The sequence below is a fragment of the Clarias gariepinus genome, chromosome 4 (genome assembly GCF_024256425.1).
Source record: "Clarias gariepinus isolate MV-2021 ecotype Netherlands chromosome 4, CGAR_prim_01v2, whole genome shotgun sequence".
Classification (NCBI taxonomy): Eukaryota; Metazoa; Chordata; class Actinopteri; order Siluriformes; family Clariidae; genus Clarias; species Clarias gariepinus.
The window spans coordinates 33,435,158-33,462,776 of NC_071103.1; the positions used below are offsets into that span (position 1 = coordinate 33,435,158).

The 27,619-nt window shown below is 37.6% G+C and overlaps 1 protein-coding gene across 2 annotated transcripts; it reads right to left on the reverse strand.

Moving 5' to 3' along the window:
• Nucleotides 1–815: 815 nt before the first annotated feature.
• cul2 (cullin 2) lies at nt 816–27,218 on the reverse strand. Of its 2 annotated transcripts, none has more exons than XM_053494463.1 (21): nt 27,100–27,218; nt 23,902–24,043; nt 22,420–22,522; nt 22,230–22,324; nt 21,797–21,902; nt 19,614–19,696; nt 19,367–19,463; nt 19,024–19,134; nt 15,619–15,781; nt 12,317–12,441; nt 11,783–11,890; nt 10,965–11,024; nt 10,751–10,879; nt 10,024–10,110; nt 9,650–9,802; nt 9,324–9,401; nt 7,417–7,483; nt 6,241–6,443; nt 3,352–3,453; nt 3,144–3,260; nt 816–1,527 (listed from the first exon to the last, which is right to left on the reverse strand). In XM_053494463.1, the coding sequence occupies exons 2-21, from the start codon at nt 24,018–24,020 to the stop codon at nt 1,396–1,398; spliced, it is 2,238 nt and encodes a 745-aa protein (XP_053350438.1). In that variant the 5' UTR covers nt 24,021–24,043; nt 27,100–27,218; the 3' UTR covers nt 816–1,395. The 2 variants fall into 2 exon arrangements, with proteins under 2 accessions (XP_053350438.1, XP_053350439.1); XM_053494464.1 differs by having other exon boundaries at nt 23,902–24,040; nt 27,100–27,216.
• Nucleotides 27,219–27,619: the final 401 nt, after the last annotated feature.

Here is a 27,619-nt window from a genome sequence, read left to right on the forward strand (position 1 = left end):
AAGCTTCTTCTAGACTTTAACCAACAAATAAGTGGTTATTAAAAAGCAGGTAAATTGTCTCGCCTAAAAATCATCTTAAAATTGCTCCTGCAGCTGAGGATGTAAGATTTCACGCTCATTAGTAGACTGCTGTTCCCTGCCAGGTCTGGCTACAGATCATTCCCAAACAGCTGAAATATTATCATCATCATCTGAGTAATTCTATGGAAATCACGTTAAGTCAAGTTCAAAAGTACATTACTTCATGGCACATGTGAGGGATTTATTCACATTTCATTATAACTTAATAAGAAGGAAATTGGAGTTTAAACAGAAAAACAAAAGTTGCTGTTACGATCATTCATGCCTGATTATGTCAGAAATGTTCATTGCTCTACTCTGACCCCTTCTGGCATCAACTGAAATGACACAAACACATCCTGGCTAGATTTTTAAATAAGCTTTTCTGGGTAAACTCATGTGTCAACAAGTGAAACCACAACACTTCTTCCCTTAAATAAGATGACAACGTAATGTCTCAGAGCGCACAAAACATACTTTGCTGATGACGCACACACCCTGGAAACATGTGCTTAATCAGAAATGCTCATATGGATCCTATTAGCAGAGGATCTTCAGGCCAAGAAGTAGCACAGGCCAGCCTATGAAATGGGGCTTGGACCTGAAGTGAGACATTTTAACAGAAAACTACCTCCAGACTGATTTAAAGTATAAACCTCGTGGGAGCATTTCCTTTCTTTAGAGAGCTGTCAGTGTTACAGCACTTCTCAAAGACTGTTTCCTTGTAGTTAACACAATCAATCCGTTAGAAATCATTCAAGAAGAGTTTTTCCATTTGTTTTATTTGACAAGCAGCAGTATTTTGTCACCTCTTTTTTTTTTTTACATGTTGAAGGTAAATACAATTATATCAGTATAACGGTTTTATTACAATAGTCTTTTTCCTCTCACTTTGATACATTAAAAAAGAAGAAGAGCACACTACAACTGCAAACGTGAGAAAAGAAAAAGCATGGTTGTTTTTCCTTAGTCATTATGTTTAAAACTCTGACACGTCCGTTCGCACTCTTGGTTTTCTCGGTTATGATTACGTTGTTTAAAAATGTACTTGAATAGCTATAGGCATTTTTCTTTTTTTTTCTTTTTTCATTGACGCACGGGGGCGTGGCACTGGTGATGTTGTAAACAGCGTAAAATCAGAAAAAGGTTTTGGGCTGAAGGGAGGTGGGGGGTGTTTATGACTGCCTGGGTACGTGAGGCCCTTCTCCCCCCCTCCTCAGATGGAGGCACGGTCCCACTTCATCCCGCAGGGAGACAGCCTGAGCCAGCTGCAGCCAAAAATAAAAACATGGTTTACATTTTGACCGCCAAGTGCTTTTTTTTTTTTTTTTCCTTTTATGCCACATAGCTGTACTCGTCTGCAGAGGTCTGGCTTCGCTCTATGTACTGCTTGTCTATAAGCACTTCGATGCACTTCTTTATCATGCTGATACTGGGGTTGAACCGGGCTTTGGACTGGTTGATCACCTGGAAGGAAAACAAACAAACAAAAAAAACAAACATTACAGAGGAGCAAACAGGAAAAATTAAGAAGAAAAATTGTTTACCTTTACCAATAAGTCAAGATTCTATGAATATTGCAATGACATTTTGCATACTGGAACATGATAGGCTGTTACATTTTATGACGTCAGAACATTAGCCATGATACATGGAACTTTCAGCTTTCAAAAGTGATCCCCCTGTAAACCTTTTTTTTTTTTTTAAACAGCAGACATACCACATTTACTCACTCATCGTCTATACCGCTTTAGAAGGCTTTAAATTGGCTTTAGCCAGAACTGTCTGGTTTTCAGTTTGATTGGGTGTGTCCAGTGATCAGCCTCAGATATAAATGATTCTATACCGAGCGGCACAACAGAAATGCATTTTCATAGCGTTACATTATCAAAAATCTTACAAAGTTGAAAGCCTTCGATCTGCCTTTTTCTCCAAACTCTGTGAGTGGTTTAGTCTCAAACTAATTCCTTACATACACCAGTCTCAAGACAACACAAGCGTTAATTAGTTAAAAATCAAGTGTCTTAGAGGCCTCGCATGCTTGTGTTAAAAGCCGCACGTGCCTGTGTGCTCACAGCGCGCTCACTGTTGAGTTGAGTTTTCAGACTTTGGAGGTGTTTGAGGAAGTAAAATGTCACCGTTTCCTTATATTCCTACAGATTGGAACTATTTAACACATGTGGCAGAAGGGGAATTATTTGCAAAGTTTGTTTAAAAATAATAGTTTTGGCAAATGACAAAGGGTAAAAAAAGGGTAAAAATTTTATCCTTTTGCTTAATTCGTTTGAAGTTGTTGTATAGTTGTATAGTTCAAATGCTTTTAATTAATCATTAAACTTTTTTTTAAAGGTTTGGCAAAGTTTAATAATAACTTTGTAGAAAGATGGTAATTTAATATTTTAATATTTATGGGAGGAGTCTCCAGTGCCAGCACTTTGTATCAGGCTTTGTATAAGTTTTACAACAGTTTTCATGACTTTTCTGGTTTCTTGCAAAGACGATTACTACTACGATTAACTTCAAACATGGGGGTTAAAATTAACTATGAATGTTTAAAAATCAAAATGTGCTTTTTAATCAATAAAATAAATATTATAATTGTTGGCAAACTGAAGTAAAATACTACAGGCCATGACATGCCACCCTGATGTCGAGAACAGCACACTCCCCCAAGTGTTTTATTCCTAATTTAAAGTTTGTGTGAATATACAGAGACACGTATGCGTGAAAAGCACACCGGTCTATCGGGGGCAACAGTGAAAATATAGATTTACAATTTGTGCTTAAGTTTTACACACACACACACACACACCTATCTTTATTCATGGCGACATATTAGGTGTCGGTAGTTTTACTACTGGACAGTTTACTCCTAACCAGATGTCATAGCTCACGCTGCAGGAATTCAGCTTCAGGGCTGCCTTTGAACCGACCTCTGGGCCAAACCTGCCTGTAAACCTATTAAAGGCACTGGCGTACACCCTCTGCTAATAATACCTGTATCTTACCACTAAAACTTTAAATTGTACATCTCAATTAGAGCATGCACATTCACACAGCAATAGTAAATGTAAATCACTCACTTCTTGTATAAGTGCATTGTGTCTCAGAATTTTCCTGGCTTTCATGATCCTCACTATAGCAGCCTGTAAATACATTTTCCTGTCTTCATCCACAGCGCTCCTCGTCTGTTCCACCTCCTACACACACACACAAACACAAATCCAGTCAACACAGGTTGAATATGACAGACAGCCTAATGGATCCCTCAGTGTGTACATGGTGCTGTACCTGTGGCGTGTCCCGCTGCATCGAGGTCGTGATCTTAAACTTGGTTCTTTTACTAGTGAAACTCATATTTAACGAAAAAGTCGATTCCGCCTCAATGTCCTCCTGGAAGCACGAGAAAGAATGGAACAATAAAAGAAGCATGTTTGAGCATAAATGATTAAAAAGTTGATTTAAAAAACATGACCCATGATTTAAGTTTGAATCAAATGAAAAACATGCAACTTGTAAGGTCGTCAACTGATTTACGTATATTATAATTAATGACAATCATCTCAGTAACCAATAGAAGTGGTTTCTAATAGAGAAACCACTTTATTACTAGATTTTAACTACTTAAAAACATACTATATGGCCAAAATTACACTACCACTTAAAAGTTTGGGATCACTTTCTAACTCCATGGTCGTTCCTGATTTTTGTTTCTTTCTACACGGTGAGGCAATGCTGAAGGCATCCAAAATATACACTAATCTCTTTTAAACAGTTGATATTGAGATCTCCTACCCATGATCTCTAAAGTCTTCATACTGTTTTTGCAAAAACTGTGCCAGAAAGGATGACCTGTGTCTTAAAATAACAACTGTGGTTGTTGCTGTTGTTACATAATTTCCTAATTCCATGTGTGTTATTTCATAGTTTTTAAATCCCCATCATGTAGAAAATAAATCACTAAACAAAAGCAAGTGATCCCAAATTTTTGAGCGGTAGGGTACGTGCATGCCTACACATCTGACCCAAATGTGGCTCTTCCGTTAACTTTTAATACAGAGAGTCAAAAGCCCAGGACAGTCTTCAATAATATCTTATGAATATGTTCTTATAATATGAATTTCATGTCTGTTGCTAGTTCAGGTTCAGGGCCGGTTCTGTGTACATCTATGCTTCCCTAGTAATGCTACCAGGATGGGGGGGTCTAGCGGCAAGTACAACAATGGTGAATTATAAAACATGTTCTATAAAGCGGTTCTCCGGCTTTGTCAGTCTACTTCAAACTTTTAGTTGGTTGTGATAATCCCGCCCCCCAGAACCTGACGTAGGCGGTTCTTTGTTCTAGCACAGCAAAGTGTTGGTGCCGCCATGGAACAGGTTTTTCTGTCTTTGGCTGACTGAAAACAAAGAGCTGGTTCGAAATTGGGCACCGGCTCCGAACCTGAAGAAATGCTTTGCCATGTTGGCGTGGAAGTGCTCGTGTCCCGCAAAGAGACCAGCCTTAACTTAGATTTGGTGGAAAACCCTACAAGCAAAGAGGGAACCAATCTGTGTTAGTTCCCATGGTTTGGGAAAGGGATGATCAACAAGGCTGTAAGGATCAGACAATACAAATACTCTTCGCCCTATAGTGCATGATATAAAAACAAGTAGCTATGACTATGTTTTGTTTATTTGTTTTTAAGAAAGAAAGGCGTGTGTGCCTTCATGTGCATTCCTTTCAGGTATTCAGTAGATTATAGGAGTTTACACAAGTTTATGTGTTGCTAAGTTAAATTCATATTAACTGAAATCTCATGTCACTTTACTGTTCAGAAAACGTACGGAACCCTGGCTTTAAAACTGAAATACGTACTGAACTGTGATTTTGCACACAGCTTTGTTAAATCCCGAGTACATAACCAGCCTTGTGTCTTCATGTTGTTCGTCATGTGGGTTTGAGAGCAGCTGTGTTGTACTACATAAAAGTTAAACATGCTGCCTGATTAATTTGACAGATCCACATTAACAGGAAGCTCTAGCATAGTTGTACATTAACAGATGATATGGTTAGTTACAACAAATTCTAAACGCTGCTGTTTACCTGACTTGCTTCTAACTGCTTTAGTCGTTCAGCGACATGAACTTAAGGTATAGTTGGTTGTCTTTGTAACTTTGCTCAATACAAACCATAGATATGGAATGTATCGCTACATTGACTCAAATCAATTTTCTTTTTGTTTTTACATTTATAATAGAGATGCATCAGTCTGATCAGCCAGCTTGATCAGACGTGACCGATAAGCCTCGACATATAACCAATTCTGTGCCGAGTGCACAAGCATCCTAATGGTGCAACAAAAATGCATTTTTTAAGCCTCTGATCTGCCTTTTTCTCCGAACTCATTGAGCAAATTAGTCTCAAACCCACTCATTACACACAGACCAGTCTCAAAAAACCATGAGCGATTATGAGCCTGGAAACATGCCAGTTAGATGCTGTGCATGCCCAAGTTATAAGCTACGTGCCCGCCCGCAGGCTTGCAACTGATAAACACACACAAGATTTTGGAGGCATTTAAGGCGGTAAATATGACTGTTTCTTTGTAATCCTACAGGTGGTACACTCTAAGCTATTCCCACATAGGCATCCCGTGTAGTAGGAGTAAATTATTTGCCAGGATGGAAATAATAATTATGGTGGAGATATATGCTGCTCAGTAAAAATGTTGCTTTTCATTTAACTTAATTTGATGTTAAATCTTAAACTCTTGTGAGTTATCTTGTATGTATTTAATGCTGCGCTTGCTTTTTAAAGGAAGAAAACTAATACAAGCAACATGCTACGTTTAACTGAGTAAATTAATTAATTGTTCAATTCAGTTGTAAAGCTGTTGATTTTAATTAAAAAATATAAAACTTTTGAGTTCTGACAATTTCTTTTATTTTAAAAAGGTTCATGGTTTTGAAAGCGTAACAAAATTGGAAATAATATATAAAATCAAATCGGGATATTTATAAAGACGTGATAATTCGATTTTACAAAGTATGTGATACAGAATCGTGAAATTAATAGAATCTGCATCTAAATACCGTATAAATAATATCGTATTCGGAGCTGACTGGTGGTCGCATCCCTAATAAACTACATCTAAAAATCTGGATCACCAGTTTACACAAATCCTCCCCTGGCTGTCTTACTTTCTGCGAGTCATGGTTGATCATCTTGACATCCAGCAGGGACTTGATGGTTTTCTGGAGCTCCTTCTCGTTCATCTGCGTGCTCTCCTGCAGCTCTTTGTAGCTCACCGTCTCACTGTTGTTAAAGGCCAGCAGCACGGCCATCTGATAGGTGGTAACCATGGCGACGTAGGGTTTGGACAGGTAGTTCATCTTCACCTCACCTGAAAGAAAGAAAGCGAGAGAGAGAGAGAGAGAGAGAGAGAGAGAGAGAGTGTGAAAGGGAGGGACTGTTAAGACTGGTGGTATCTGAATACTTATCTGACAGGTCAATTATGTATTTTTCAAAATAAGCACATGTGGTGATATAAGAGTGATGACATTGCCATGAGGGTTTCGATGTTTGATGGTATCGCAGTATTCACTACAAATAAATTTCTATAACATTTGTAAACAATGAGTCAACATGCAAAACAAACAAACCCAAAAAAACTAAACAAAACACAAAACCCAAAGGTTCCAGAGAAACAGTGTTTCACCGAGATGCATGGTGAATCAGATTCAAACAACAACAACAAAAACTGCACATAATATCTCTGGTTATGTAAAGGATTAAGACGAACACCTGTGTGTATGTTATTCTGTCATTTTCATAAACAGAGTTTTCTGAAATAATATAATAAAGAATCTATATTATAAAAATATAGCTTGTTTGAAGAGATTAACCTCTACACTGTATTACAATGTGTGTAAAAAGGTTGATATGGATGTGTGTGAGAGAGAGAGAGAGAGAGAGAGAGAGAGTCAACTACGGTTAGACTGTTGTGCTTGTTTTGCTGCAGCCCGGAGTATTAATAAGATCGTTGCAGGGTAACTGTGACTGTCTGAACACGGTGACTGAAGCCGGAGCAGCTAATTGGCCCATTTCACCCGTTACCAGCTATTACAACTCTACAGCACTCTACTGATTAAACCCACTACATACATCGCAGCCACACAGGGCCTGACACAGAAAATTAAATAAAAATAAAAAGGCTAAACTTAAATGGCTGAGCTCTAAAGACTTAACTTAAAGATGTCAAGATTCTAACCTGTCAGTGAGACACACAACATAAACTATATAAATCGGGCTATTAAGTCACACTTATGAATGTTATGTGCTGTGTGTGTGTGTGTGTGTTTGTGTTAATGCCATACCTGTGCAGAGATAATGTAGCCAGGTGAGCTTCCTCCCACTGAAATTCTGGTTATAAAACAGTTCAAACTAGAGAGAGACAAACATCAGCTTTTTAATTTATAAACTTTTCAATTCCTTAAAGCAGCTTTGTAATAATAACCGTTGTTATAAGTGCTATACAAATAATATTTAAATTTGAATCAGCAATGTGTAAAGTGACATAACTGAAAGGAATGTTTTAGTCATTTGACTGTTCCTAGATAAAGCAAAATAATTTTAGATAACTAAACATAAAAAGTTCAAGTCAATGAAAACTAAAGGTTCAACTAAACATGCATTATTTTTTCCCAAGTGAAACACCAGATAGATTTAATTGAGTTTTTTTAAAGTTTAAGTTTTGTCTTTTTTTTCCCGCGTCATTACATTCTGTGATACACACATTGCCTGGGCCTAAAAATAAATAAATAAATAAAAAATAACCATTTCAGAAGGGTGAAATTATTGGGCTGCATCAAGCAAAGAAAACAACTAAGGAGAATTGAAATTAGTGGAACTGAATTAAGAACCATTCAACACGATATCGAAAACTGGAAGAATAGTGCTGAACCGTCAACGTTGTGGAAAAAATGTGGTTGAAAAGGGGAAAAAAAAAAATTATGAATGGAGAGCACTTAAACAGTTGGTGAAGTTCTATGGTAAATAGATCAACAATAAAAAAATATATAGCAAGGTTTAACAGTGAAAGTAAGACCATTTCCATACGCACACAATGTAATGAGAGCTCACAAGATTGGGACTAAACAGCTGTGTGGTCATAATAAAACTACTTATTAGTAAGAATAATCAGAAAAAAAGGCTTTGGTGCATAAAGACTGGTCTGATTTCAGGTCAGACTGACCCTATTACAGAGTGATGGTGCATCAGAGTAAGAAGAACGGCAGATAAAACGGTGCACCCATCACACCTAGTGCCTACCATAGAAGCCTGTGGAGTCAGTGTTACAATCAGTATTACTACCTGAATATATTAAATGACTAGGTTCCCCCCGCAATCAATAGATTTTTTTTGGTTTTCTGATGGCATGAGCTTATACCAAGATGACAATACCAAAATTTATCAGGCTCAAATTGCGAAAGAGTGGTTTAGACATTATTGTCACACATGGATCAGCAAGGACACCTTAACCTCATTAAGGATCTTAAAGATGTGCTGAAGAAGACTTTACACTGGGGTTTCACTCTCCCATCATCAATACAATATCTGAGACATTATTGATATTCTGAAATGTTGAAAAGAAACGTTGTGACAATGCATGAACTTATTAAAATGATGCTGTAATCAAAGCAAAAACTGAACCAATGAAATATTAGAGTGTACAACTTTTTTTTTGGGCCAGGCGGTGTAGAAATGATGTGCTTTGTGCCAAAAAAAAGAATGATCATGCACTTGTGTGATATCTTCATTTAGAATAAAAGCTTTAACCTGAATATACTAAATGTTTTATTGTTTTACTATTATTTTCAAATAAATATACAAACAAGCCCTGAGCCACATACTCTGTGACACTATGAAGTAAGTAGTATTCTGACACTTCATTGCATATTGCATAATGTTCTCTATTAAACTCTGGCCTCCTTTTAATCTCTTACCTTCCTTATCATTAGTCTGAGACATCACCTGTCTGAGAACAATTAGTTGTGGTTCCTGCATTTTACACCTGCAAATTATCAAGCCAGCTGTACTGACAGGGTTGTTTAAAGTCTCTGCTAAGGCTGTTTTAAAAAGCATCTTCCCCTTTACCCTGAATACTCCACGATGATGAACTCCTCACAACCACATGCATTTGTTTTGGAGCACTTTTGTGTAATTTTTATGTAACCATAAAACAAGAGTTTTAACAAGTTGCTCCTGGGACATGGGAACTCACCATCTGTACACTCTTCTCGAGTTCCTGAGGGATGGCAAACGTAGATGAAGGAACCTGTGTAAGAGGCCATGCACCCGCCTGAAATGCACACACAACACACACACAGATACAGAGTCGTCACACACACCTTTATTTAACACAATCCTCTCGTATCTCCCAAAACAGTGACACTTGAGCAGCATTTGCCAGTTAAGACATGCCCGGGATATTGAATGTGAAACCACCGGTTCTTTACACTTCATGAACAGACTTAAAGCAAGAACATATCAAGCCAAGTGTTTACATTCTTTTCATATTTGTATGCATGGTCTCTCTGACCGTCTCACCTGTAACACATAGATCTGAAAGCTGATGCCCAGGTCCACTACAGTCTCCTGGGTTTTAATGAAGTTGTTGAACTTATTGTTGAGGTCGGCACTGACGCTCATGTCTGTGTACATTCTGTGGAGTTTGCTCGTGAACTCATAGCCACATGCTTGCTGCAAACCACAGAACAAAAGAGGAGACAGTCAGAAAAAAAGGAAAACAAACAAGAGCATAGTTTGCACACTTATCTGATAAAGCCTTTCATTTCACACAACTGTTTGAAAGTAATGACAGAGCTGCTGTGTAGAGACACAGATGACAATCACAGTTTACAGACTTTATTCTTACGAGTTGCTTAAGTGCAGAAAAAAAAAAAAACAGGCTTTGGTCTTACCTTTAGTTTGTTGATCATGGCTTCCTCAGAGTCCATGGATAATGAAAGGCCGTGTATTAACCTCTTAGCAAGCATTCTGGCATAAAACTAACAAAGATAAAATACAATGATAAAGAAAAGCAACTGTTTTTTTGTTTTTTTTACTTAGATTCTAACAAGTTCAATTCAATTAAATTTTATTGTCAATTTTGTAAATTGTAATTGTTGCAAAGCAGTTATACACAATCAAAAGAAATTCTGGAATTTTGTATGAAATGTGGATGTGTATGAATAAAAATTATAAGTTAGTCACTGAGCAAGCAGAGGGCGACGCTGGGAAGGAAAAACTCCCGGGGATGTACAAGGATTAAAAGAAGTCTTAGACTATTTTGAAAATCTGGAATTTTTTTTCATTCAATTTAGAATAAAAATGAAAATAAACAGGAAGTTTTTTAAAATGAAGAAATATTCACTACCTTGTACATTTCATAATATACGATACTGTGCCATTTCCATCCATATAAAGTCCATATTTAAATAAAAGCTAATAGGTGATATTGACCGTGTTTACTGCTTTGTTTATTAAAAAAAAGAAGAAGTAAAAAAACAGATTTTCCCTTATGTCTCATTGCTGAAGCATGTAATCAGATGACCGGAATGATGAATTTGATCTAAAATCATTGGGAAGTGGGCCAAACAAATAATTAAAATAATGTGCATTTTTGCACCTCCTTCCTGATCAGATCACCTTTTGAAAAACGTCTTTGTCATCGATGTATTTGAAGACAGTGATGAAGCTGGTAAGTTTATCCTCCACCTCGTTCTCGGTCATCCCCTTCGCTGATTTCTTCAGCAGATTGTCACAGTACTTAGCGAGCTGTAATGCACAGCACAAGAAAGCAGGCATGAAATCCACATACCTGTTCATGTCCACCCTAACAGACTGTGTCATGCACACTCACCAGTTCAGGGGCTTTACAAATGGATTTGGGCTCTCTGTAGTTTACTACTGATGTCAAAGCCTAAAAAAAATTAAAAAATCTGTTTAGCATAAAAACATGGTTATTAAACTTGCACAACTTTACCAAATGTTTTTTTTTATAGATAAAAGAAATATATAAAAGAATACCACCTCAAATGTAATTTACTGTAAGACCAAATTTGCAGATATAAAAGGATAAAAAGTGATTGCTTCATGCATGCATTAGCCTGTAACCTAAGACTATGCATGTTAGAGAAAAATGTAAGAATGTTTAATTTAACAAACGCCGTTGATTACATGTAATTTCAGACAGTTTACATAACTTTTATCCCCCTGTTAACATTCTGATGTCCACTTAAGGATTATTAAAATAATAAATGTCTGCAGTGTTTATATTTTATTATATTACTATTATTATCATTACTGTTATTATTACTATTATTATTATTAATAATAATAATAATAATCATCTCATGCAGATGACGAAATCCTATTTTTCTGACATTTTGATGCCACCTACTGGTTTACATTCACAATCTGTACGCATTTTTTAGAATAGAAAAGAAAAGTTTTCTATATATACACGAGGGCGCTGAATGAAATACATAAAATGTTGTGAAACAATACACTGCTGTGATACACATTTGCAATAAATTGATTTCCTGTATATGAATTTATATAACATGCTGGTCAACAAGCTAACCCAATTTTACAGCCTGGCATAAGATGGGGGCAATGTTTCAGAAATACTCCTGATTGAACATGTAATAAAATCTTTTGCGAAAGGCGGCTGTGTACCTTATCGAGTGCACTCATGAAGTGCTGGTCCCCGTTTAGCACTGTGTTAATCAGCTGGACAAATTTACTATGAACCTCCAACACGGACTCCACAAACTGAGTTGGCATCTGCAGCGAGAGGGGAAGCAGGAGAACTTCTTAAGCACTTGGTAATACAAAACCAAAAAAAACAAGCACATGATCCTTTTATTAATTTACTAGAATTACAAGATTATCCACAAGTCTGCCAAGTCAGACACCCATTGCTCCATGGGCTAGACTTTAGGAAGGAAGGAAAAAAAGAAATCTATTTACTGGATTTCCAGTTAAAAATAATAGTAGGAAGAATGGGAGGAATTAGTGACAGGATTATAATGTTGTGGAAAAGAGGGCAGGTTTCAAACTTGTCCATCTTCTCCTTCCAGTAAATCTGATAATCGCAATGAGGCACAGACACAGGATTTACAGCCTTATCCAGGCGCCCGATTAGCACAGGAACACACGTGAACACACTCAAAACAATGTTCGCGTGCATCCGTTCACACGCAGACTCACATTTTCCTGAGAGAGGTTACTGGTGGCTCGAAGGCCCTCGTCACGGATGTGCACCTGCAGCTCCTGGATCATGTGAGGTAAGCCATTGGCGACCGACCGCAGCAGTGTGTACATGTTCGCCATGTCTAAAAAAAAGAAGTCAGAACAAGCCACGTCATGTCCCCTACGTCAATCAGTAAGACATGGTGCAGGGTTTGGGTTCCTGCACTACTGCAGACTGCTCGTTGTGTAAAAACAGTATTTAAAAATGAAAAAAAAAAAAAAAGGCTAAATGTTACACTTATTTACAACACAGACGCTGAATCATTGTGGTTTTTACTTACAACAAAGTGTGCTTTAGACACGATGGGCAACAGATGATTATAATAAACTAAGTAGTTTTTGGAGGGATAATTACTATAACTATACACAGTGCACTCAGAACTCAGTATTTATAGGAAATCAAGTAGCAACAGAATTAATTAAATATAGGCAGACAATTGAGATAATCTACAAATAGACTACAAAATCAGAGTACAAACTATAACCACTCTTCATAACTAATGCAAAAAAAAATAAATAATAATAATAATTTGGCCTGGACCATAAAATGGTTTGGATTTAACATTTCAAGTCTTTAACTAGATATTACTACAGTGATTAATATGTTTCAGCTGGAAACAAATTCTTAAACCAAATGGGTGCATCAAGGTACAAAGGGAAGAGCCTGAAGCGATCCACCCATCACGCATAGAGTCCACTGTACAAGCCTCTGGAGGAAGTGTTATGATCTGGAGTTATTTTAGTTGCTCAGGTCTAGACTCAATAATTATAAATGTTATAAAAAATAAATGTCACGACCTGAATGTAGTGAAAGACCAGATTTATATAGGGGCATACTGCAGGATATGCAAAACTCCAAGAACCATTGTAAAAGCGTTGTTCTGTGAGCATGAGGAATCATTTTCACATAAATTCTCCAACGCGGTGTCCTGAACTTAACCCCACTAAAAGTTTTTAGGATATGCTGTAGAACGTATAAAATGGTTCAACTCTCCCATCATAAATACGATAATAAGGAAGGAAAAAAAAACATGATGCAAAATAATACCAATGGTGAATACATGCTGTAATTAAGTAATATCACATGAGAGGGAGTGCTGTACTGCTGAATATAGATAGCATGAATTTACAGTTCTGTAAATCTCGTTTGATTTCTTTTTTAATTATTTCCCACTTACTCTGCTTTAGAATGTAAGCTTCGCTAACTTTACCGTTCTCGGGTCTCTCCCAAATGGCGTTAAATAAAAAGCAAGTGCACTATGTACGGTGTACAATACATTACTTCACACACTAAGTAGTGCCTTTGATCAGGGGTTGGATGGCAATTTGGAATTCAGCCTAGTTAGCTTTGTAGCAGTAAATAAAAGAACATTAATAGTTCATATGCAACTTGGAAGCAATTATTACATTTTCGGCAACTCGCAGTCCAACGCCTTAACCAATGAGCTAACCCTGACCCAACTCCTTAATAAGGTGTCAACATAAGATGTCATAACATTTTCAGATGTGTTTTCTTGCTGAAAGCGCTTTTGTGGCTGGTTTCAAATGTAGTTTTGGGCAGTGCGCTCTCCTCAGTACTGAGGACCGTACCTACAGTACACACTTTCACCAACACTATGACCGACAGTTAATTGACTGTAATTAACGATTGTAGGTCACCTAAGACATGGAGCGATGTGCATAGTCAAACGTCCCACTGGTGATGCTGTCCATTATGAACACTTGTGGAATGCCTCTTGTCCAATCAGATTGCTTGGTTGGTACTAACTGTTGTATAATTAAAACTAAAGGCACTTCAAAGAAATACTGCAGTGTGACCTTTTTTTTTTTTTTTGCCATGCAGACAGATGAACCTGACCATCCCTCCCACGTTTTCCCTCTAACTACAGCTGCAGCTACGAAGATATTACAGCCAGGAACTATTTTTAAGAGCTTGGCACGACTGTAATGTCATTTTGGGAATGTAGTAATGACTTGCACTGAGAATATCACCCATAGACTGAAGACATGCCCAGATAACATTATTAAAGTGTGAAATATATTTGCGAGTAACAGTTGCTTGCTTGTTACCAGTTTGTCGATTAAGTACTGTTAATTAATATTGATACTGTCTATATTTAAAATCTTTTTTTTTCTTTTTATTAATTTACTGGAGAATTTAAATTTAACATGCTGTATTGGTAAAATAAAATGGGAAAGACTGAAAACATTAGGATTCTTAATTAGGACTTAAGAGTAATTCATGTATAAATAACTAAAGTGCTTAATGCAGACCCTAACTGATCAAAGTTTAATAATGGAGCTCATGTATGAGACACACCACTACACTATTAGGTTATGAAGCATGGATGTGAGAATTTGTTTTTATTAAGCTGCATACAGAAGCATTACTAAGGTTTGTGCACTGATTTTGGATGAGGGTGCAGCCTGTGCTCCCAATGGTGTTCAGTGGGATTGAGTTCAAGGCTTTCAGGTTGTTCCGTTCCAAACTTAGTACAGCATGTCTTCATGGAGCTCAATTTGTGCACAGGGACAGTGTCATGCTAGAACAAGGTTTGGGCCTCCTACTTCCAGGAAAGGAAAAGTCTAACTTTGCAGCAAACCAAGATATCCTATACAAGTATGTGCCTTAAACACTGTGGCTAAAGTGTGAGGAGGAACCACATATAGGTATAAAGGTCAAGTGGCCACAAACTTTTGGCCACATGAGTAGTTGTATCTGGACAAAATGGGAGAAAAAAATAATAAATTACCCCAAACATCATCTTCCTCTGATGCATGTTACAGCTTGTTTTGAGCATTAATTTCTGTATTTAATGTACAGACGCACACCACCGGGGTTTTTAAACACATTTAAGATGGACTCATTTAAACAATTCTCTCATTCTTGATGATTTACATTTTGGAGTCATGTTTATCAGCATAGCCTATTTGAATAAGATGACAATTTCATGATATAATTATTAACATTGTAGCTCCACTTGAACAGGCAGTGAAGGGAGACGGTGCTTTTTTTCGCTAGGTTTAGTCAACACTTGACCTTAGTGGGAAGCAATATGCAGAAAGTGTGCTTTAAGTTTTAGGTGTTACAATTTTACATGGTACCTGACTGCCAGAATGTCTGAAGAAACGAATTACACTTTAAGAGAGTTTGAGGTCTAATAACTTATATGTGTTTTACTGATACAAAGTGTTTAAACCTTAAGTAAAACACTCTAAATACCCTGTAAGTACTGTTGTGAGAATGTGACAGTACAGACCGTCTCTCTTTTCTTGTCTGACGATGTTCTGGCACTCTCCATGCAGGAACTGCAGGTGGTCAGCCACCATCCTCTGCTGGCATTCGTGGATGACTTTGGCATAGGAGCTTGGATGTAAGTATTTCCGACATCGCACCTCTTCGTCTTTCAAGCGCCCTAAAACCTTTAAAGACAAAAGAACATAAAAAAAAAAAAAAAAAAAGATTAGAGATGGTACATCAATCTTGTCTTGAGCAGGCAAGATTATTTTTAGAAAAAAATAAAAAAGAGGCTTCCTCATTATCCTGACTGCATAATAACAGTATCATTATAATGGATTACAGCAGAAACTTGACAATAAAACAACAGGTAAAACAACTATCATATTCCCCAAAGGTTTCCCAGGCTGCTACACATTTAGCACATGCCTTGCAAAAAAATCCAGAATACCTAAACTATATCTTGTGACATAATGACTGAAAGAGATGACAGTGGAAACATAAATGATGATGATTATTATTATTACTATTATTATTATTATTATAAGCAGTAGTAGTAGTGCATGTAAAGAGCGAAACCAGTAAAAAAAACAAAAAAAACAAAACAAAAATACATCATTTAAAAGTAAAAATAAAAAAACAAAAAGGCAAACAAAAAGTTAAAAAATAAGGGAAAAAAAAACAAATGTGGACCCCAGGGCGGTATATATATATATATATATATATATATATATATATATATATATATATATATTATATACACACCGCCCTGGGGTCCACATTTGTTTTGTTTTTTTGTTTTTTTATAATAAAAATTTTTTTTTTGCTTTATTATTATTATCCACCTTGTTTTCTTTGCTAATTCAATGTTAGACTAGCATCCATCAAATGTGCTAACACACGTTATATATAAAAAAAAACAAAAGCCTGTCAGATGTTTGTGATGTAAAAACCTAAACAAAGTTAAACCATGTCAGAACCTCTTTCACCTTTGTTCTGAAATTGCAACATATAAGAATCAAGTGACAAAAAAACAGCCACAAAACTAGCCAAACACAGACATCCACATACTACTGCTGATTGGCTGTTCCTTCTCTATCACCTGAGCATCTCATGACAGATCAATATCCGCAAACCTGCGCGTAATTTGGCACCGTGCCAGTTCACACACTCTCTCTCTCCCTCGCCTTTAGTGAGAGAGAGAGAGAGAAGGAGAGAGAGAGAGAGAGAGAGAGAAAGCAGCAGACAGGCGCTGTGTGCGTGTGTGAGAACCAGCACAGTGTTAAATTACGCGAGCACGCACATACACATAACGACAGGCCCAAACACGGGCTGTAGAACGAATTATTTGAGTTTCTATTATTTCTTATTTAAAAAATTATTTGGTTTACGAGTGTTTTGGAATACGAGCGATTCTGCGCTGCGCGACTCCTCGGTTCTGCGCTGCGCGACTCCTCGGTTCTGCGCTGCGCGACTCCTCGGTTCTGCGCTGCGCGACTCCTCGGTTCTGCGCTGCGCGACTCCTCGGTTCTGCGCTGCGCGACTCCTCGGTTCTGCGCTGCGCGACTCCTCGGTTCTGCGCTGCGCGACTCCTCGGTTCTGCGCTGCGCGACTCCTCGGTTCTGCGCTGCGCGACTCCTCGGTTCTGCGCTGCGCGACTCCTCGGTTCTGCGCTGCGCGACTCCTCGGTTCTGCGCTGCGCGACTCCTCGGTTCTGTGCGCGCTCTCTGCCTGTACACTCGCTCAACTTTGTCCAGTGTTACAAAACAGCCACAAAACTAGCCAAACACAGACATCCACATACTACTGCTGATTGGCTGTTCCTTCTCTATCACCTGAGCATCTCATGACAGATCAATATCCGCAAACCTGAGTGTGTGTGCGTGCCTGCGCGTAATTTGGCACCGTGCCAGTTCACACACTCTCTCTCTCTCCCTCGCCTTTAGTGAGAGAGAGAGAGAAGGAGAGAGAGAGAAAGCAGCAGACAGGCGCTGTGTGCGTGTGTGAGAACCAGCACAGTGTCAAATTACGCGAGCGCGCACATACACATAATGACAGGCCCAAACAGGGGCTGTAGAACGAATTATTTGAGTTTCTATTATTTCTTATTTAAAAATTATTTGGTTTACGAGTGTTTTGGAATACGAGCCCACTTCCGGAACAAATTATGCTCGTAATCCAAGGTTTCACTGTATAGCGCTTTTAACAATGGACATTGACTCAAAGCAGCTTCACAAAATTAAAAGAAAATAATGAAAATGTGTATAATGTGTATAAAATGTGTATAAATCGCAATAATCGGATTGTCCCTGATGAGCAACAAGGAAAAACTCTCTGAGACGGGAGAGGGGGCTTTATTGTCTCGTCCTATTTCTGAGCCTAGACCTGACCAACTGGAGCAACCCCAGATCATGAGACTGACTCCACAGGCTTGTACATCGCTTCATGTGATTCGCTTCTTACCCTGATACACCATTGCTCTGGAATAGGCTCAATCTGGACTTATCGAATGGTGGATGTGAAAACACTCTTACTTTTACTATGAAACATAGCTGTAATGCCTACTGACGTTTTTATCATGACTCAGCTTGGCCAAGTGAACTTTTTTTTTTTTTTTTTAAAGTGATCTCAGTTCGTGGTTATTCACGGTTCAGTACTATCCTTTTAGGTTTGAATAATGTTCCAGTAATTCAAATTATTACTCTGGCACAAAAAAGGCAAACAAATAAACAAAACAAAAACATAGCACATCATCAAACCATCACGTTTCTCAAAAGTGAAGCACAGAGGAGAACTCATGCTTACAAGGCTGCTTTTTTTTCAGCTCTAATTAGTGCTCTAATCAGGGTGGAGGGAATAATGAATAGTTCCAAACCGAAGTATATTTTGCCTTTTGCGAAAAGACTTACTGTAAGATGCAGAGGAATGTCTCCTTTCAGCATGACAGTGAGTTGGAACACACCTCCAAATCATTCTAATTACATTTGGTAGTGTACACACTTATGCAACAAAATTTTCTGCGCATTTTCTTTTTTTCATCTGAAATGCTTCTTATGCTTCTTTTTCACTTTCGTTTATAAGTTGGACTTAAAGATAAAAGGGTTTCTGACATGATTCGTCATTTTGCTTATATGCCTGTAAAAATGTCCAATTCTAGCTTACGGTAAATATTGAAAATATTGCACAGTTACAGAGACAGAATTATGGGTTAAGGCAAAGTCTTGAAACAGTTTGATCTGAAAACATTTCAAACTTAATTTCTTGCACTGTTTTAAATGCTTTAACTTTACTTTCACTTGAGTACATTATGTGTTTGGATTAATGTATAATGTAATAATTTTTGACGCACTGTCTATACATTCACTGAAGTATAATTTCTTAGTACAGTGTCCACCCCTGGGCAGGTAGGTATGGGTGATCATCTTACCTTTTCCATATACTGAGAGCAGTTGGACTCCTGCAGCAGGTTGGAGGCTTCTTGTGTGTAATACTCGCCCGTTTTTGATAGAAATGGCCCTTCAAAGATCTCCTGATAAAACTAAAACACAGCATCAGAGGGAGTGGTTTTCATGGACAGTATGCCATGCATGCAGATACTTTCAGTTTGTCTTTTTACTTAACAATAGGTTATTTCACTTTTATTTTTCTTTAACAGACTGATGCACAGTTGACAACTTTAAAAGTATCCAAATCTTACATAAATGTCTGATATGAAAATGCACCAGTTCACAATACTCTAAGTATAGAAGTGATATTTTACAAGCACTTACCTTTAGAGGAAACTTTTTCTTGTACTGTTCAACATGAACAAAGGAGTTAATAACCCCGTGGATTACTTTCTGATTCGGATTCTCCCCACACCGATCACTAGGAACATTTTAGACGAAATTAGTCTTACAAAAATAATACTTGCTCAGACCAAACTTACATCAGGGCATAACAGGGGAAAAAGTTTTTCATGATAAGATCAACAACGTTAGCTCGTTAATGTAACAAAAAAAAGCTGCTTTAACCTACTTTTTGATTTCTTTCAGAAGCATTCGGATCAGCGTGGCTTGAAGAGGCTCAATCATCAGCTTCCTCCACATATCAAGTGCAAGCTGGAAATGTAATAAGTGCGGGGAAAAAAATAATTTGAATATGAATATTTTTACACCTTAGGTTTTACTGCAAATGATTATCTGAAATACAAAGAAAGAAATATCTATATAAATACACTGGAGATGTTTAAGTAATACACAGGAGCTGCCTTTGCTCAATGATCTGTAAGAAATAAAATGCGTTTCCAAAGTTGATTATTATCCTATAACAGAACAAATAGCATTTGTTTTTTTATTATGACACATCATACTTTTTATCCATTTATATCCGATTACTTTTATATTATGTCAACCATAACCCGAAAAAAGTGCTTCATGTTATCCCTCAGTTTTCGAGAATCAGGCGTTCCATTCGGGCAATGTTCACTAGACCGACTGCAGTGGGCTGAGACATCTTAACAGGAATTTTCATTCACGGATTCTTTAAAAAGTTTGCACCTTTCAAATTTTTTTTTTTTTTTTTTACTGCGGATAAGAGTCTCATCACCATATTGTGCCTGAATTCTTGTCATTCGCTGATATATCTTCATTCAAGAAAAATCTCATCGCAAGTCCTGGGTTGACTCGAACAGTCCTCAAATCAACCTGTGATCAGCTATCAGAGCTGCTGCAATAAATAATGTGATATGACATATAATAACCTCCTAAAAGCTTGTATAAAGACATGAGGCATACTTGTGTGTGATAATCATAGACAATGAGGCATACTTGTGTGTGATAATCATAGACAATTTTTTTTTATAAATTTATTTGTAACAAGATTCCAGGGTCAAATAATTGGTGGGGCAGCACACATTTATTTAAAGGGCTGAACCTGACCTGGTCTTCTGCTGTTATCGCACATCCACCCAAAGGTTTGATGTGTTGTTTATTCTAAGATGCGTTTTTGCTTACCACAATTGTACAAAGTGGCTATTTAAGTTACTAAAGCTTTGGTTTATTTATCTATGGCCTCTATCATCAACAAGATGTTTTTGAGATACCTATAGAAATATTCGAGCATGTTAATGTAAACATTTCCTGAAACTTACGCACTGCTATCACACAATAGGCTGATTAGATTACTGCATTAACTAGTACGCGTACATATGTTCCTGTGACTGTATTTCTTTGCACACACAATTATGCAACATTTATTCTTACACAAATGACTTCCAACTGTTTTTTTTTTCTTCTCACATTATGATAACATGATGCAATGACTAATAATGCTATCTTTAAAACGCCCAAACAGATGTGTGCTTCTTACCATGGGTCAAGTCAACATCTGTAATAACCTGTAAAATTCTAATTGCGCAATAACTGTTTGCAAAGAACAAAGAAACTAAGGAAGCTAACTGCTTGACCTTAAAACTGATCTGGAACTGAACGGAGATTAAAATGGAAATTACTACTAAGTGTTTTGCAAGACGGCCAAAAGTCTTTTAATAAAACTCGACAAACGAGCGAGGTCTTGAAATGCGAGCAGTCTACATCTGCTTTGTCTGCCGAGCATCACGTGATCATGACCAGTGGTTCTTCTCTCTATCTCGCGTTGCGGGATTATGAGCAATTGTTTTCAATGCTCAGTCACAGTGTGCGTGCATCACTTGTATAGTCAACATTCGTGTACACATGTGTACTGTTTACTATAACATTGTGACCATGTGTGCGAAGAATATATATTTTTTTTAATACTGTGTGTAGTGACTGTTTTTAAGTAACTGTACTCCCACATCAGCCGCCATGAAGCAAGAAAAAAAGTTTAAAAGGCTGCAGCAGTGTGGGAGAGGAATTCTTTTCAAAGCTAAAGTGCAGATTAATTTGTTATTATTATTTGAATTTTTACTTTATATTTTGTATTAATAATTTTTATATTAATATTTCTGGGTTGTGGAACAAATCATCTTAGTTTCTATTATTTCCTCATGGTGAAAATCATTCTGATATACGAGTGCTTTGGATTACAAGCACGCTTCCAGAATGAATTATGCTTGCAATACAAGGTTTAACTGCGTTTAAACAGTTAAACTTCAAACACTTTAAACAGGTTTAACTCAACGAGAGATATACTATAGTATAGAAGTGTGTCTGAGGACAAGTGTTTTTCTTTATTTTTACCTCTCCAATCTCCATCAGTGGTTCATTCATATCGACTCCTCCATAGCCGTACTGCAAATCTGCTTCTGTCAGTTTGTTCTTTTTTATAAACTGCGTGTTGAGGTACCTAATGAGAAAAAATATATATATTGAGAGAGGTGTATAAACAGCAGCAATCAAACACAAAGTGGACCACTTTTTACGAAATCTGGGTCATACAGCCAAGATAAACACCAGAAGAGAACACTGATGATGAGTCACTGATGAACAATGTTTGAGAAGATGTTTTCGTCACAGTGCAGACGGACCTTGCAGCTTAACAGCTTAAGAAACTGACCTTTATTAAACCTTCTGCCAGAAATAAAATGTACACAAATGTGCACATCTTCTCCAAAACGTCTTTAACTGCAAAATTTACTTTTGTATTAAAACTGTACACCATGTCTCTACACACCGATATAAGCAGTCCATGTAGTCAGCACCCTTACTGTACTCCTCCCAGTATCTATGATACATCAGCAGCACTTTCTCCTCAGACTCCAACACTTTCTGCAAAAAGATATAAGCATCAACGTGACCGCTGTCTCATCACTACACAGAAAAAAAATAAATAAAATGTATTGTAATCTTACTGTAACCCTTACCTTATATAGTTGACGGACATGATTTTCCAGAAACACTTTTGTCTCAGAGTATAGCCGTTCACCCAAAGGTTCTGGGTATGCGACACACAATGCGTAAATATCACTGGGACCTGGGGTTAAAGAAACGCTTTTGGATCACAACTTGAATTTATTATGAGCTGCAGAATTTGCTCTGAATATTTTCTTTGAAAAAAAAAAAAAAACACAGCAAAATCACCAAGATAAAATGAACATACCAATGGTGGCCAATGTATAGAGAGAAAATGAAATTCAATGTTTAAATGATAATCAAGATAAGAATCTTTTAATTTTTGCAATGAAATTGCTATACAGCAATCAATATTTAGTATGTAGTCTTTCATTCTTTAAAAAAAAAGAATCAAAAAGAAGTCTGCAGTACTCCCGTGCCACTTGCTCCATCCTGGCCTGCTTGATTGCTTCCTGAAGATGATATACAGAAATGATATACTTGACTGCTACTGCATTGTCCAATAGTTTTCCATTTAGGTTCAGGTCTAGAAATGAGTAAATGAGTGCGTTAGTCAATGCGTGTGTGTGCTATGAGATGGATTGGTGTATCCTGCCTCGTGCCCCAAGTCTCCTGTGATAGGTTTCAGGCCCCCTGTGATCCTAAATACAGGATAAAGCGGTATAGACGATAAGTGAGTGAACTAATTAGTGACATCGCCTGTTTTGTGCACAAGGAGAAGCTTCTGTGCTCGTTACAGAATCGTTTACATCTGAGGCTGATCGACCAATTGGCTGAAAAGCAGGTTCATCTCTATTATGAATGTAAAAAAAAGTTTTAATTCTTTTTTTTTTTTTTTTTAATGAGTGTGGCGATACAAGAATCCAGAATCTGATTAGATCCGCCCCCCCATCTCTATAGCATATGTTTGCTAAACACTTTTGGCTACCATTGTAGTGTGCATTTGGGTTTAGTGGACACAGTAAGAGTGTAAGTTAATTTAACACTCCAGCTCATTCTCTGCATCTGTGTGATAACCATAGACAATAACTTTGATGATTTCTTGCTCCAAGAAAAGAAATTCATTTATAAGAAAGTCCAAGGGCAGATAATTGGGACAGCTGTGTAACATTTATTTCTGTAGGTTACTAGAGAATTTCTAAAACAGGATCATTACATATTAAGCTCTAAATCCTCATTAGAATTGGTCTTTTAGAGACCTGCATTATTTGAAGAAACGGCCCAAGTAAGTAGATTACTTTTTACTGTATTTTCCTGCATCCATATTCAATCCTGAGTGGGGGAAGCTGTGCATGTGGAATTTAACATCATTTTTTAATTTTAATTTTTTAATTCTTTTAACATCAGAAACATTAAACAATTCCAAAAGTCTGTAAAGGCTGTGATCAGAAAAGAGAGACAAGACAGTCTGGATTTTGTCCCTCATCTCCTAAAGCATGTATGACACCTAACCGAGGGTATCCTGTCCCACGCGCTTATGTATGGAAGGATACGAGAAGCGGTCGTTCCATGTAGCTCTCTCTACGTAATCCAGCATCACCACTGCCTTGATGGTGGTGAGCAGCTTGTTCCAGGTCTCATCGAAATCCACCACCCGCGGCTTTAGGGACATCGTGCAGCTTTCACTGCAAACTGCCGGAAGATCAAAGGAAGAGGTTGGAATATGAATTAATTAATTAATCAATAAATCAATCAATTATCCAGTAATCACTAACCTTTGGAGTGTGGTGATAAGTTCTTAAACATCAACAACTAAAGATGAATAATGCTTACACAACATACATTATTATTATTATTATTATTATTATTATTATCATGCAGATGTCAATCAATTTAAATCAAAATAAAGACTAAACATGAAGGGTAAAGTCCTGCATGAGATGGTTTGAGAGCTGTGGCTTAATTCTTTGTATAACAGGAACAAGACATTTAAATGTCATGTTTCTATGACATCGTATACTTTTAGTCATTTTATTCATCAACTGCTGCATCCCCAGACCATCAGTTCTCCTCCACCATGCTTTCTATAGACAGTACATCAAGCACTCCTCCAGCATCTTTTCATTTTTCCGTGCACCTCAAAAATCTTCTTTGCATTCTAAACCACTCAAACAGTTTAAAGATTTGTCCATCCATTCTACTTTTTATCACTCTGTCTACATCCAATGTCTCTAATCTGTGCCCCATCCTAGTTTCTTCTTTCTACTGGTCAACCTCAGATACAACTTTTATTTCAACTCTGCTTAGAAGGCCTTTTGACTGCTGACACCAAGATTGGGGTTTTGATGCCTCTGATGTACTTGTCTTCTCGCTCCGCTATGCACCATGGTCTCACAATTATTTCTCTCCTGGTGAGAGCCAGTGTGTCCTGTTATTTGTAGAAAGTAATGTCCACACTCTGTGGTCTAAGATTTTCAGTTTCTCGACACTTTAAATAGCCTTCCTTTTTCAAAACAAGAGCAAATGGTGAAAATTAATAAAAGAGTCATTTTACAGGGAATTCTGAGTCTATAATCAAACCCTGAAACGATGTTGCAAAATCCTCAACTTCCCAAAAAAGAAAGCCACTTTCATTGCGTTTCAACTGTGCCAAGGGTTTTCTAATATTCAAGACTTTTAACATCACAAACCTGTATTAGATATTGGGTTTGAGTGCGGAAAAAAAAAAACTCTTTTTTTTTGTTTTTTACTCTATAGACATTCTATTAATTAAAAAACTTTAACAGATGTCTAGACTGTAATTTATCAGTTTAACATTATGTTATAGTGTGCTTTTCTTCCAAAACTAACTGAACCGCAAACTTCCCAGCAGTGAATAACATTATACTACACAGACAGTGTTGCCAGAGTCCCTGTTCGCATTCTTTCTCTCTCGCTACACATGGCACTCCTGAGCTGCCTATATGGAAATCCCATCGCATGGGGTTTGGTCTGCTCAAAAATCGTGTTGAGAGTAGGGACGGTTCCACTTGACCATGAAAACATTCTTGGACACAGCTGAAGTAAACAGCTGTTCTCTGATGGCTTGCATCTGCAGTCTCTCAATAGTTGAACAACAAATTAACAAATCAACTGTCCTGTTATATTAAACTTCCAGCCTTTTAACACACAGTATGACTGAAGATCAATGGGTTCCCGGTTGAGTCTGCTTCCTCCCTATTGTCGTCTCAGGGAGTTTTTTTCTTGCCACTGTAGCGCTCAGCTTGCTCATTAGGGACTTTCTGATCATTTTGATTTATACATGTTTTCCCAAACACATTTCATTTTCATTTCCCTAATTTTCTTTTGATTCTATAAAGCTGCTTTGCGAAGATAGATGGGCGGCACAGTGGGGTAGTGGTTTGGAATGTCGCCTTGCACCTCCAGGATCTGCACCTGGAGAATTCCCACCTTGGGATTGTGTGTATGGAGTTTGCATGTTCTTGGTGGATTTCTCCTGGGTACTCTGGTTTCTCCCCATAGTACAAAGACATGCAGAATAAGCTAATTGGTGTTCCTAAATTGCCCATTTGTTTTGTGTTTGAACTGCGATGGATTGGCACCAAGTCTCCTGGGATAGGCTCCCCACGACCCTGTATACAGGATATAGTGGTATGAGTGAGTGACGATATACACTATATGGACAAAAGTATTTGGTGAAACCTGTTAAATATTGAACTCCGGCATTTCACCTTAATCCCAATGACTGACAACCTTAACGCTTCAGCATACCAAGACATCTTGGACAATGTTATACTTCCAACTTTGTGGCAACAGTTTGGGGAAGACCCTTTTCTATTCAACAGGACTGTGCCCCAGTGCACCAAGCAAGGACTATAAAGACATAGTTTAATGAGTTCTGTATGGAAGAACTTGACCGGCCGGAACACAGAGCCCTGACTTCGACCTCATCGAGCACTTTTGGGATGAACTGAAACCGAGATTGCGGGCGAGGCCTTCTTATCCAACATTAGTGCCTCATAAATGCTCTACAGAATGAATGGAAATGACACTCCAAAATCTTGTGGACAGCCTTCCGAGAAGAGTGAAAGCTGTTATAGCTACAAAAGGGGAACCAACTCCATACTAAAAGTATATGTATATGGATACAATGCCATTGCAGGTTTGGCCAAATACTTTTGTTCATATAATGTATGTTTCTATGTGTTTGTAACACTAAGGGAGAGAAACCTTTACAGAAACATTATGTTCGATGAAAAACTTGCGCGTGTGAACGCTTGGAAGTGACACACATATAAATATGAAGTAATGAGAGAGTTATTATACAACAACTTAATACAATTTTATGACACTTTACGACAATACACGCATATTTACGTTAGGCTACTCAGCTAGCGAAGTAACCGTATACAGGCCCGGCTAGTTAGCTACATAGCTTAGCTTTAACTGTTCTGACGTTCACTATTGATGTAAAAGATTGGAATAAGCCAACAGCTCAAACTGAGATCATTATTATTTTTACAGTAAATGATTATAAAAGGTCCAGACTATGGTGTTAAAGTCCTGGTGGAGTGTCCGTTACCCCGAGCCTTGTTGTTGCTGAGTAACTCCCCGAGCTTTTCTTGTGTCGCGCGCCTGTATCTCGCGCGCCCCCCTTTTCACACATATCACCTTAAACATTATTAACACCCTGACACACACCCTGACCCACACACACACACCATTAACAGTGTACAGAAATGTCATGTTACCTTGACCAATGTCACTGTGTTGAATAAAAACTTCCCCCCGCTGTCAAAAAAAAAAGCTTCGCTAGCTTTCACTTAAACCTCTGCCATCGTCCAGTCTCGCGGAACACTGCTCTGGTCACATGGGTAGGGGGGGGGAGGTCTGAGATTTACACAGATAAATAATTCACAGAAAATAAATAATCAATATCACGGGATGCAGAGTTATACCGAGTTTTATAATGTGTTTAAAAGGCGTAAATGGATACAGTACAATATATAGCTGAATCGATCAGATTTGTCAAACAAACATAAACAAACCACCCTATTAAATAATGGTTCCGTCTAGAGCTACGGAAAGCGACTCAGGACAATGACGCTCGCAGTTAGGATACCGCCAGACACGGAATGATGACGTCATCAGTACTCTGGAAGTCAAGAAACGACAGATATTTTTTTATGCACAAGTCACTTTTAATATGTGGATTGCACAACCATGGACATAACCATTCTTTTATTACCATTTATTCGGCTGCTCTTATTT

Excerpts from the sequence above, each read along its gene's own strand:
- cul2 (XM_053494463.1), bottom strand. The coding sequence starts at position 24,020 with ATGTCCCTAAAGCCGCGGGTGGTGGATTTCGATGAGACCTGGAACAAG. Across the intron at positions 10,111-10,750 it reads ACAAAGACGTTTTTCAAAAG|TTTTATGCCAGAATGCTTGC; the intron begins GTGATCTGATCA and ends TATCTTTGTTAG. Across the intron at positions 1,528-3,143 it reads ACAATGCACTTATACAAGAA|GTGATCAACCAGTCCAAAGC; the intron begins GTGAGTGATTTA and ends TTTTCCTTCCAG.